This window comes from Hemicordylus capensis, chromosome 6 (assembly GCF_027244095.1).
Source record: "Hemicordylus capensis ecotype Gifberg chromosome 6, rHemCap1.1.pri, whole genome shotgun sequence".
Taxonomy (NCBI): Eukaryota; Metazoa; Chordata; class Lepidosauria; order Squamata; family Cordylidae; genus Hemicordylus; species Hemicordylus capensis.
Window position 1 is genome coordinate 5,200,034 of NC_069662.1, and position 12,314 is coordinate 5,212,347.

Consider the following 12,314-nt stretch of genomic DNA (forward strand, 5'->3'; position numbering starts at 1 on the left):
CTGCAAAGCCTATGGGGTCCCTATTGCCCTGAAGGTGAAGCAGACTCCGCTTCCCTGCCTACCACCTCCAAGGGAGGAATCCCCCCAAATATACTGCTCTCTCCTTGGCCCTGGACGGCAGGTAATCAGGGCATTGCCCCCCTTCATAACCTAGAACGAAAACAAAATGCAGCTTTGTGCAAATAGATGCACATTAACTTGGCTGCTTGAGCCTTGAGTAGCTCTTTGCTGCAGACCCCCTTTTAGCTTCAGCAGCTTGGACAGCTGTTTTGTCGCCTGCACTGAATTTGCACAGCCCATAAAAGGTATTCTACACGGGTAACATGAACTAGTTTGATAAGCTCTTGCCATTCACTTATTAGCGACTTGTTCACCCAAGGCAATTAAGACAACAGGCCTGGGCAAACAGCCAAGGGCATCGCATATACGGCACGGCGGTTTGTCTCGGCTACACGTTCCACCTTTCTTCTGGCAGAAGAGTCCATCAGCAAAGGAGGGGGGGGGGAAGGCAGATGGCACTCCTATCTTCTGGAGAGGTCCGCTTTCTAAGGAACAGCAGATAAGAGATTCAAAACAATCCACACATTGTGGCACTGAGCAGCTTCCACTTGAGACCTTCAAGGGCACAGCCTTGAAATAAGAAATGCCAGTTTTGTTTTTATTCATGGAAAAAGAAACTAGACTCTTAGCAACAAAGATCACTCCCATTCATCTTTCTTCCAAAAACATTTTTATTTTTTTCCCTGCCCTCATAACATTTTATTCTATTTCTCCCTTTTTACACCTGCCCCACCCCCAACCCAACCTGAATCTTTTCCCCTTGCTTTTTTCCTTTTTTTTTTTTTTAAGTCACTCTCCCATGTATGGGCCTGTATTCCTTCCCCACACCCACCAAGCTCCCAAGGGAGTCCTCTCCCCTGCCCCTGGTCTCTAGAGCTTCAGGTTTCGCTGATATTTCTTCAGGCTAAAAAATAAAGGAACCTGTAAAGATAAAGACACTCAAACAAGGCATATAACATACCCCGGGGGATGCAGGGAGAGGGGCAGAGATAGAAGCAGGTGGGGGAGTGAAAGGAAAAGAGAGAGAGAGAGAGAGAGAGAGAGAGAGAGAGAGAGAGAGAGAGAGAGAGATGACCCAGCAGTGGAGGAGGGACGGTCGTGGTTGTTTTTTGTTTTGTTTTTTTGCAGAGCACCCTTACTTGCTTCAGAATAAAGTTTTTGGGTGCAAATTTCAGTTTCAGCAGTAGGAACAAAGGACCATGGGGTGGAGGATGGAGAAAGGACCTGAAAAGGATCCCTTGCCTAAAACATGCCCAGAATAGGATGTTGAGAGACTGAGTTTGCCAGCGTGAAGACAAGAAAAGCATATGGCGGCAAGATCTTGACACAGGCAGCTGTAAGTAAACCAACACCACTGACTCCCTCCCTGCCGATCCGTGAAAGAGCAAATGAGAGCTGGAAGAAACCAAAGCGCGGGCACACGTACAAGAAATGGAGGGGGGGGCGCGGCAGAGAAAAAGCAAATACAGAGTAATTAAAAGAAACACAACAGCTTGGCAAAGAACAAAAAAAAATTACAAGAGATGTGGGGAGCTGGCAGTCCTCCAACCCCACACCCCACCCCACTAGAACTGGTCCCCCCCCGCCCCCCAGAAATGCAGGGCAACAATAAAAAAACAGAAGAGGAAGAATGGCTCGGTTATGCCTGACAATCTCTGCAGATGGAAGAGAAGGGGGCGAAGGGTGGGGTGGGGCCCAGGGCTTGGACCAGCAATACCAGTGGGTGGAGAGATTTCACACACAATGCCCCCATGTTTGTCTCCCCCGCCCACATGTATCAGCCCCCTCTCTACATAGCATCAGACACATTCTCCTCCCCCCAACAGTATTTTTTTTTCCATCACGGTAACAATCTTCATTTTTTTTCTTTTTTTTTTCCTCCTTCCTAAAACCCTTTTTTTGTTTTTAGTAAGGGGAATACCATGAAGTTGCTCTGGCCCGGCCCCTGTGAAGAGAAGAAGGAAACAAGTTAAGGAAAGAACACCAGCCCTGCCCATAAAGATCCTAGACAGAGAGCAAGTTCAGACATGACGCTGCGCCCACTGGGATGTCCTCAGACATCCCAACGCCCTCTACTAAGTCCCTTCATTGAATGGGGCCCCTCCACATACTAGTTTAAACAAGCATCCAAGCATGTGGCACACGTGTAGAGGGACCAGTCCTATGAACAGCCACCCCGCCTGCAATAAAGGGACCAAAACATCTGCGGAGGGTATCCCAAGGGGCATGGTCCTAGGATGGCCCTTTCCTGACTGCATGTGCCAGCGGCAGTCTCATCCGAATTGGCCCAGAGTTGGAAAGACCCTGACATCTCAGCTCTGGAGAACGGCAGCTTGCAATTAGCAGACAGGCCTGTCAGCGCAGGCCCAATTCCTGAAAGTGTCCTGCTCTTTCCGTCTCTGAACTCAACATGATCTTGTCCCAATTCTAGAACTGAAGTGTGAGGATGAACAAAATTAAGGACCTGGCCACCTTCTGAAGCTGCTACCCAACATTCTGAACTTCAAAACTTGTCTTACATTTGTTTCGAGTGTTCGGGCCTACACCACCTGCAGTCAAGAGCAGAACATGCAGAGCGACATACCGACAGCGGGATAGCAAACTGACTAAATTCAGCGATTTGCGCTGTTTTTCCTTTCAAGTCTTCCAAGTCCTACAGCAGCCACAGCCGGATGTGTCATAAAAACATAACTCTGACTGCAGGAGACAATGGTTTTCTAGCTCTATTAATCTTCCCTTCCCAGAAGGAGTGGCAATGGCCAGCCGTTCTCCCTCCCTCGTCTCATGGATCCCAGAACTCCAATGATTTCGGATCCTACCCTGCCCTTCCCTAGCCTGGTGCCACCCCTGGCTCTCACCTCAATGCAAGCACCACCTAAGGAGTGGTAAGGCTGCCTCTCCACCCACCCACCCCACCAGACACCCCCTTGCCAGACCTGTAAGCACGCCCTCGGGGCGGCCTGCTACTGAAGCCGCTGTAGAAACGGGCCCGCGAACTGCTGTAGCCAGATCCTCTCCCTCGATACCGGGTCCGGGGGAAGCCCCGGTCTGTGGTGCTGATCCCTGGGCGGTTGGTCCGTTTGGGAATCACCTTGGAAAGGACAAGACGCCCTTGCACGTGAGGTTTGGAGAGAGGTGGTAGAAAAGACATCCCAGAAATCGAGACATAGGAACAAAGGAAGCTGCCATATACTGAGTCCAACCCTTGGTCTATCTAGCTCAGTCTGGAACCTCTCTCAGCCCTATCTTGGAGATGCTGCCAGGGAGGGAACTTGGAACCTTCTGCTCTTCCCAGAGTGGCTTCATCCCCTGAGGGGAATATCTTGCAGTGCTCACACATCAAGTCTCCCATTCATATGCAACCAGGGCAGACCCTGCTTAGCTAAGGAGACAAGTCATGCTTGCGACCACAAGACCAGCTCTCCTCTCCTCAACCAGCTCTCCTCTCCTACAGGTCTTCTACAGACAGAAGGCCTCCAGCCCTATTCCAACCGCAGACCGGGCTGAGAACCCACAATTGCCAGCTTCCCTGATTGTCTGCCCGCCTTCTATTTCTGCTTAGTATATTCGGAGTGCCACCTAATGATGCAGTGGGGAAATGACTTGCCTAGCAAGCATGAGGTTGCCAGTTCGAATCCCTGCTGATTTGTTTCCCAGAGTACAGGAAACACCTAGATCAGGCAGCAGCAATACAGGGAGATGCTGAAAGGCATCTTCTCCTACTGCATGGGAGATGGCAATGGCAAACTCCTCCTGTATTCTACCAAAAACAACCACAGGGCTCTGTGGTCGGAGACTTTACCTTTATTATTCAGATTGGGCTAACAGGAAGAAAGATTCTTCTCTGCCCTAAGGGACTTAAAATCTAAATTTAAATGGGGACAAAGGGAGAAGAAGAGGCAAGAAGAACAAGGGATGATCAGCAGAGATGCTAACACTTGGCTATCTAGAAGGGATGAGCAGGATCCCAAGACAGCAACTCCCTGACTTGCTGTTCCTTTGCTTCTTGCCCACCAAGGGTGTTTCAGAGTCTGGGTGAGGGACAAGGACACGGGAGGGGGCTGACGGACTCCACACCCACCTTGATCTGCCTCCCTCTGAAAAGGGACTCGTCCAACGCCAAGGAAGTCCGCACCGACTCCTTGTCGGAAAACTCAATATAGGCAAACCTTTGCAAGAGGAGGAGTGAAAGAACAAACGCCGGGCCATTACTAAGGTGAGAGACCATACCGTGCTCAGCAGCCCCTGCCCTGGGCCCCTTGATTTGCAGTCACACTCACCCCTTGGGGTGGCCGGTGTATTTGTCACAGAGGATGGTCACGCGATTGACAGAGCCACAGCCATGGAAGTGGGCTTCAAGCTCTTCCGCGGTTGCCCCATAGTCCACCTGAAAGGGAGGTCACGCAAGGTGAGGAGGCCAGGACACTCCTTCTGCCCTCCCAATAAAAGCTGGGATACAGGGGGAGTGAGGAGCACAGACTTACATTGCCTACGTAGATGGACCTGGCATCGGCTTCCATCTTTTCTTCTAGAGACATTATGACTGGGCCAGCTGTGGAGAGCACAAAAGCAGAAGCTGGGAGAATGCTGAAGGAAGGAGTCTTCTGGTGGGGGGTATGGGAAGCATCCATCTAAGGACCTGCACTCCAGAAGCAGCCAGCCAGGTCTCTTGCAGAGCTCAGATATCCTGCTTCTGAACATGGAGGGTCTCAAAACCCACTACACAAAACCACAGCTAGCTGCCTCAGGGCTCTCTCCCTGCCGTTTTGCTGCCTGTTTTGTGGGATTCACACTTCAGAGAAGCTCACAAGTCAGCAGCTCTCCTTGAGCATTTCAATAGCCAATTAAAGCTTCCTTAAAAAGAGAAAGTTCAGAGGCTTCCAGACCGGCTCACTAAACTGCACTTTTAGTCTTTTTTGGTTTCATTCTCTTTTGCTGCATAAGATTATTTTTTTGACATGGCTTTAGTGTTTTAGTCAGGATCCCACATCTTTTATGCAGCATTTCTACTTTAGAAAGGACTCCACAATCTTATTAGATTTTTATACCAATCAGCTCTTCCTTCAAGGAGTTCAGGGCAGCGTACAAGATAGATAAGTTTATTTGATCATTGACCAGCAAAATTGACAAGATCCTTTTTTTATCCTCACAACCACTCAGTGAGGTCAAACTAAAGTGACGGGTCTACAGCCACCTTCATGGCTGAATGGGGATTTGAACCTGCTTTACACCAAGTCTGTATTGTCTACTCTGACTGGGAGCAGCTCTCCATGGTTTCAGACAAAGAAAGGTCTTTCCCCGCCCCGCCTTAGAATGCTGCCAAGGAGTGAACCTTCTGCATGCAAAGCAGGTGCTACCACTGAGTTAAGCCCCCCCATTCTCTCTCATCCTTTCAAGGCCTTAGTCGATAAGCTAATCACTACACTGATTACATCACTAGATTGATTTAATTATTTATAATCTTTGTTTTTAATTACAATCTTGTTTTTAAATTATGTGTAAACCCCCTTGGGATTGTTTTAATGAAAGGCAGTATATAAATTCAACAATTAATTTTTTTTTTAAATCAATCAATCAATCAATCAATCAATCACAACCTGGATGCTGCAGGGGCAAGACAACATCAAGCCCCCAGAAGGTTCGTGGCCAACCCTAGAAGACACCAAAGTGGAAACCCTGGGACTGGCACCACAGCATGAAGGCACCTGCTTGCCTCCTCATGTGCAACACTTCTGACTCCCTTGGGTCAGAACAAGACCCTCCTGTATCCAGAGTTAACCATGTAAATGCTTGTAACAGGACAACAGGGAGAGCCAGCATGGTGAAGTGGTTAGAGTGCTGGACTAGGACCGGGGAGACCTGAGTTCAAATCCCCATTCAGCCATGAAAACTAGCTGGGTGACTCTGGGCCAGTCACTTCTCTCTCAGCCTAACCTACTTCACAGGGTTGTTGTGAAAGAGAAACTCAAGTATGCAGTATACCGCTCTGGGCTCCTTGGAGGAAGAGCGGGATATAAATGTAAATACATACATACATACATCTGCAGAAGAGGCCTAAGGGCAGAGCTCCATATGTGAGTGGGAGGAAAGAGTGGGGGTGGTGTGTGCCTCTTCCAACCCGGCTGATTCTCTCTAGCAAGCCCTTCCCGAGGCCATTTCCTCACAGCCTGGCTGTGACTTCCCATTTCAGAGCCCAACCGGGGGCGGGGGGGACCAGACCCTACTGATTCTCTCCACCAACATAGGACGCTGCCCGACACCGAGTCAGAGCCTTGGTCCATCCAGTTCAGACCGGCAGCGGCTTCTCCAAGGTTTCTTTCCCTAACTGGAAATGCCTGGTAACGCAAAGCACTGAACCTGGGACCGTCTGCAAGCAAACAGATGCTCTACCATGGACCTGCGGGCCCCATCCCTTGCGGGGAATAGCTTACAGGAGACAGCGCTCATGGCACATCTTCCTTGGCAGAGGGAACAATTCATGCTTGCTACTGCCAGACCAGCTCTCCCCAAGCATTACAAGGGCACCCCCATGTTGCCCTTGCATGACGTGAAGTGTAGCCCCCAACCGCCATGCCACACTCCATGGCTGAGGCGGCCAGCCGCACCAGCCATCACTTCCCCAAAGCTCCAGGCCACTGTCAAAGGGCCTCTTGGAAACGACAGCAACTCCCTCCCAAGAGTCTCGCTCAGTTACTAGGAATCTTATGCTGGGGGATCTTGGGATTGTCTCTTACTGTCCGGCAGGAGAACCGAATAGAAGTCTTTTTGCCTGCCTTGTTCTAAAGTCTTGGGAACCTATACTGGTGTCCCAGCCTCAGAGACACATTTTCAGCTTTGCTAGGAGGAAGAAAAGCATATGGTTGAGTTCAACCATCTATCAGGAATTCCCATGTCCCACAGTGACATGGCTGGTCATTTTGAATATCCCTATAACTGCCCTCATTTAGAAGCACTAAGTGTTCCCAATCACAAGCTCCTGTTCAGATCCAGTATGTAGGAGACAGAGCACATCAGTCGAAAACAAGGGTCCCTGACTGCCTGTTTTATTCCAGCACATCTAGATTTGGGGGTAGATAGAATGTCTGCTAACTCCTATGTCCCCAACTAGGCACCTTATTAGCAAAACCACTTGTTTTTAAACTGTTCTGAAAAACCTGGTGCTTACGTTTCACCAAGCTAATGTCAAAAGTTGGCTCCTTAAGAAAACATTTAAGCTGCATGAAATCGTTTGAGCTGGCTACTGTTTCCAATTCTGTTTTTGCTAGCTGAATTTTTACTCTGATTAGCTTTTCTTGTTTTAATTCAGTGTTATGAGCCAGCTCAAGGAACGTTCAACAGAAAAGCAAAGTGTGATTTAATAAATAGAACGTACTCTGGGGGATCCCTGGAACTTTCAAAAGGTTCCTCTGTGAGAAAAACAACATGGAAAGTCCACAACTGATCTTCCTCTAACTTGCAGTCTCTGGGGAAATGTAGTGTATTTCAGGTCATGCTCTTGGTTCAAGCAGAGCAACCATGAGGCCCTGCCAGTCGGGGTTGTGCCTGCACGAAGGATGCACATACCCTAAAGCACGTTCCTAAATCCTATGCTACACACTTGATGGGCAAGTCAATGTGGAAAGAGATCCCTGAAGGTAGAGTGTTTTAAAAATATGCAGGCAGGCAATTGCTTCTCATTATCCTAGTTATGGCAATTTTATCCTCTTATGGATGGGCTCTCTCTTATGGTTACTGCTTGTATTGTAACAGTTACAGTTCTGGGCTGTTCCTAAACCATTTCCTGCACTTCTGTAATAAGGCATTCTAATTTCAATCTGAAATTTTCACCAATAACTAAAATGTGTACTAGATAACAAACTGAATTTTTTTTAAAGTTAACAATCTCAAGTTCTTGCCCTTCCAAACTCTAAAACATCTAGAGCAACTGGATGCTCCATTCCACGGTCAGAGCAATCTGAAAATTGCATACGTTCTCATTTTTTGCATAATATAGTCAACACGGACTCTGAACTCTCATGGTCTCAGTCCAAGGGATTTATAAGGGAGTTCCAGTGTTCCCTCCAAGGCATGCGCTCAACACATTTGTTGATGTCTGCCCAGTTAATGTTAGATTCTGATCAAAATGAATCGGGAAGGCCCCACTCTGAATACAGGTGCACACACACACTGCCTGGATACTGTTGCCAAGAACAAAACTCATTCTGCACACAGATGAGAAAAACTGGAGAGAACACTTTTTGGAGAGATTCTTTTGTAGAATCTACACATTCGCAGGCAAAACCACCTATTCCAACGGAGAGCAGCTCATTCACAAGATTACTCAGACGCAAACTTGGCCTATACTACTGGGGATTAGGGATGTGCATGGAACTGGCGGGCTGGTGGTGGTTCGAAAGTGGGGAGGGCATACCTCTAAGGGCGGGGGAGGTGCCCTTACCCCTCCTGCCGCATTTCTCCCACTGGTACTCAATTTTAAGAGTCCCTGTCGGGGCAGCAGCCTACCTCCCTGCCGCCCCAGTGTCCTCCTCCGCCAGAAGTTAACAGAAGTACCTGGTGCGCGCTCGCACACCGGGTGTGTGTGCATCGTGCTCGCACGCACATCGGTTGCATGAGTGAGCATGACATGTGCATGCGCCCGGCGTGCGCAGTCTTGCCAAGTACTTCTGATAACTTCCGGCAGAGAACGATACCGCAGCGGCAGGGAGGTAGGCTGCCGCCCCGACGGGGACTTTTAAAATTGAGCGCCGGTGGGGGAAATGCAGTGGGAGGGATATAAGGACACCCTCCCCCACCCTTAAAAGGTATGCCCCCCGCCCCGCCTTCAAACAAGCGGAACCGCCAGTCGATCAAACCGGTTCCAGTGATGGAATAGATGCTTTGCATGCAGAAGTCCCAAGTTCTATCCTTAGCATCTACAGGTAAGCCCCCCAAAGACCCATGGGAAACCTTGGAGAGCTCTTCTCAGTTATTGTAAGACACTGAGCTAGATGGACCGACGGAATAAGGCAGCTTCCTATATTATGTTCCGTCACCCCTTCTGGGCTTTTTAAAAAAGGCACAGATTTGGTTGGGTCGACGCAGCTGCTAAAGGTGAACAGGCAACATCCTTCCTCACCCCGCACACCAAGACGAGAACCAAAAATCTCTCACATCTTCACATGCATAGACTCTCCATAGAAGAATCTTGCTAGTTACACAGTTCTAACATTCTGCCCCTTCACATCTCTAAATAATTTCCAGCCTGAGGCGGGGTGGGGGGGAGGATCCAGAGAGAAGAATAAGAGCATCTCGAACAAATGACAGGGTGCTCACCATTGCCAGGTGGGGGGCTCATGTTCATTTGCTTCTCAACTTCGTTTTGCAACTCCTTCAGCTTCTCGGCTTCTTCCTCCATCTCTCGCACACGAGCTTTAATGGCTTCCAGCTCCTGTAGGGTGGAAAGGATGGGCAGAAAGGAGCAGGGAGTAAGTTTAGGAAGTATGCCACCTCCTCTTTCGAGTTCTTCCCTATTCAGAATCCATTATTGCCCACAACTACTACTGCTTTTTGATGCACACTGTATTTTACACAAATCTTACCTCGAATTGCACATTTACCTTCCAACCCCTATATTATTACTATTTCTGATCCCCTCTTTGCCTCATAATATGAAGTCCTTCATTCCCACACTTCTATCTTCAAAGAAACACCAAACAGACACTTCAAATAGTTTTGGACCTCAGCACCCAAATGGTGACCCCGCCCCCACAAAACCCATTGTGTCACTACACAACTTATCAGCTGCTACAGACTGCAGATTCAGATCCTGAGCCCTTCTGCATTGCCTCAAAATTTTACCCAGGCCAATACTGAGTTCAGCCTACATCTTCTGATTTGTCCCCTGCAATATGCTCTTCCCCATCACTTCTCACACAAAAAAAACCCCTAGCCCCACATGTTGCTTCACTATCAGCCTACGGGTGTGCCGAACCAGTTCAAAACGAACCAGGTGCGATTCAAACTGGCCCTGTTCAACCTCGAACCAGATCGAACTGCACAGAGCAGTTTGAGGGGCTATGTTTTGAAAGGGGAATCATGCCTTTAAAAGGATTCTACATGCCAGGTGGTGGAGGGGAGGGCACCTTACCAGCTTTGGCAGCTCTTCTAAACTCTACTGGTGCACCCTTCCAGCAGTGTCAGCGGCAGCCCGGTTCCAACATCCATGTTCGCATGGAGGCTGGAACCAGGCTGCCACCAGCCCACACTGCTGGGGGGCAGGGGATGCTCCAAGAGGGTTTAGAGGAGCCACCACCAGTAAGATGTCCTCTCACCACCACCCTTAGAACCCTTTTAAAGCAAAAAGGAATCCTCACTAGGTTCCCCTTTACAAGCATAGTCCCTTGAACCGGGTCAATCAAACCGATGTGACCGCTGGTGCCAACCAGCAGCTCGGTTTAAATTCGACTCGAATCCGAACCAAAACACCAAAACCCGTTCCACGCACACCCCATACCATATCTGAACATCCATTTCAAACCCATCCAGTCAGCTCCTGCGCAAGCCCAAGGCATCCATGCTGCCACCTGATCTCTCCACCTCACCATCAGGCTTTACTCAGAAAGAGATCCCATCTGATGCATACAGTTATGTTTGATAAAAAGCTTAGGTTTTTATCCTGCCCTTCCTCCAAGGATCTAGGAGCAACCTACACGGCTTCCCTCCCTGCTCACCACGCAACGACGGGCGGTGGGGGAGACAGACAGACAGACAGACACACACAGAGGAGCTAGCGTGAGATCAAGATGCCGAGATCGGCGAGGGACGGCCCAGAGCCGGGCAAGCGGGGCTCTGACCCCAGGATCAGGGCCAACGCCACCGCCCTAGCGCTCCTAGGCGGGCTCCCTAGCCACGCCACCCCACCGCAGCCCGCGAAGAGACTCACGGGGTCTTCGATGGCGGAGTCCCCGGGGTCGCCGTCCCCCAGGCCGGCCTCCTCTTCCAGCTCCTCGGGGCGAGGGCGATGGTGGACGGCCCCCAGGCCCGCCGCCGCCTGGCCTGCCCGGGAGGCGTGGGAGGAGGAGGAGGAGGAGAGGGCGCCCCTGGGGCCGGCTCCCCGGCTGCTTCCGCCGCCTCCTCCGCCGCCCGTCGCGGCCTCCAGAAGCAGCTCTTCCTCCTCCTCGTCCTCCAGCTCCACCTCGCGGAGCACCCCGCCGCCGCCGCCGCCTCCTCCTGCTCCGCCGCCGCCTGCCTGCTCCCCGCCGGGGCCGCTGCCCCCCAGTCCGTTCCCGTACTGGGCGGAGGAGGGCGGGCCCCCGCCTGGCTCCCCTTCGCCCCCCAAAGCCACCACCGCCGCCAAGGCCCCTCGCCCGCCGCCAAGGCCGACGCTGCTCGTGCCCCGCACGGACGCCATAGAGCCCGCCGCCGCTGCCTGCCGCACTGGCCGCCGGCCGCCACGCTCGGATTGGCTAGCGGCCTCCCTCCCTTCCTATTGGCTCGCTCGGCCTCCCGCGGGCCTTCTACCATTGGACGGCGGGCTTTCCTCGCGCCCTCGGCTCTCGAGCTATTGGCGACGGCGAGGCGTCGCTCAAAAGGCGTCGGCCGGCGATAGGGCGGAGGGAGGGGCAGGTTTGCCCGTGCGAAGCGCCGATTGGCTCGCAAGCGGCTTCTTACAGAGGCGGAACGGCAAACCTGTCTGATTGGGTTTCTGGCAAAGGTATCGGCCTCCCTTTTCCCGCCGGCGCGGAGCTGAGTGGACGAACCGCGCCGCGTCAGGTTCTGGGGCTGGATCGCAGTGAAGGACCAGAATAAAGAATTGTCATTGGGCAGGGACTCTAGCCCCGCCTTTTTTGCGCCAATCTCAAACTCTCTATCGATCTGGTTATAGTAGATGATTAGTTAGCTCACCACTACGGAATACGGGTACTTTTTTAAATATAAAACTCACCGGTCCAATATACTGGGGTGAAATGGGACCTGCCAATCATATAGGCAGATCATCTCATTGGACAATCATACCTCCGGCCCCTAAATACTGCTATCATTAGTTTCACAGTAGTGGATAGACTCCTGCCAATCACATAGAGAACGGACATCCTATTGGTCAGCAATGCCTCCTTCTCTACCTTAATTGGCAGAATATCTCCTTGTCCCGCCCTTTCCTGTGGGCGGGCTTAAGGACCCATTTTTGATTGGCTAATGGCACAGCCACTTTAATACTATGGGAAAGAATGAAATCCTCCTGGCCCACTATGTTTTATTGACAGGCCAAAGGGCTA

The 12,314-nt window shown here is 50.8% G+C and overlaps 1 protein-coding gene across 2 annotated transcripts; it reads right to left on the reverse strand.

Moving 5' to 3' along the window:
- Positions 1-711: 711 nt before the first annotated feature.
- On the reverse strand, positions 712-12,070 carry PABPN1 (poly(A) binding protein nuclear 1). Of its 2 annotated transcripts, none has more exons than XM_053265235.1 (7): positions 11,984-12,070; positions 9,373-9,487; positions 4,545-4,612; positions 4,341-4,447; positions 4,142-4,229; positions 2,997-3,151; positions 712-2,005 (listed from the first exon to the last, which is right to left on the reverse strand). In XM_053265235.1, the coding sequence occupies exons 2-7, from the start codon at positions 9,452-9,454 to the stop codon at positions 1,966-1,968; spliced, it is 540 nt and encodes a 179-aa protein (XP_053121210.1). In that variant the 5' UTR covers positions 9,455-9,487; positions 11,984-12,070; the 3' UTR covers positions 712-1,965. The 2 variants fall into 2 exon arrangements, with proteins under 2 accessions (XP_053121210.1, XP_053121209.1); XM_053265234.1 differs by lacking the exon at positions 11,984-12,070 and adding an exon at positions 10,982-11,508.
- Between the last annotated feature and the right edge of the window lie 244 nt (positions 12,071-12,314).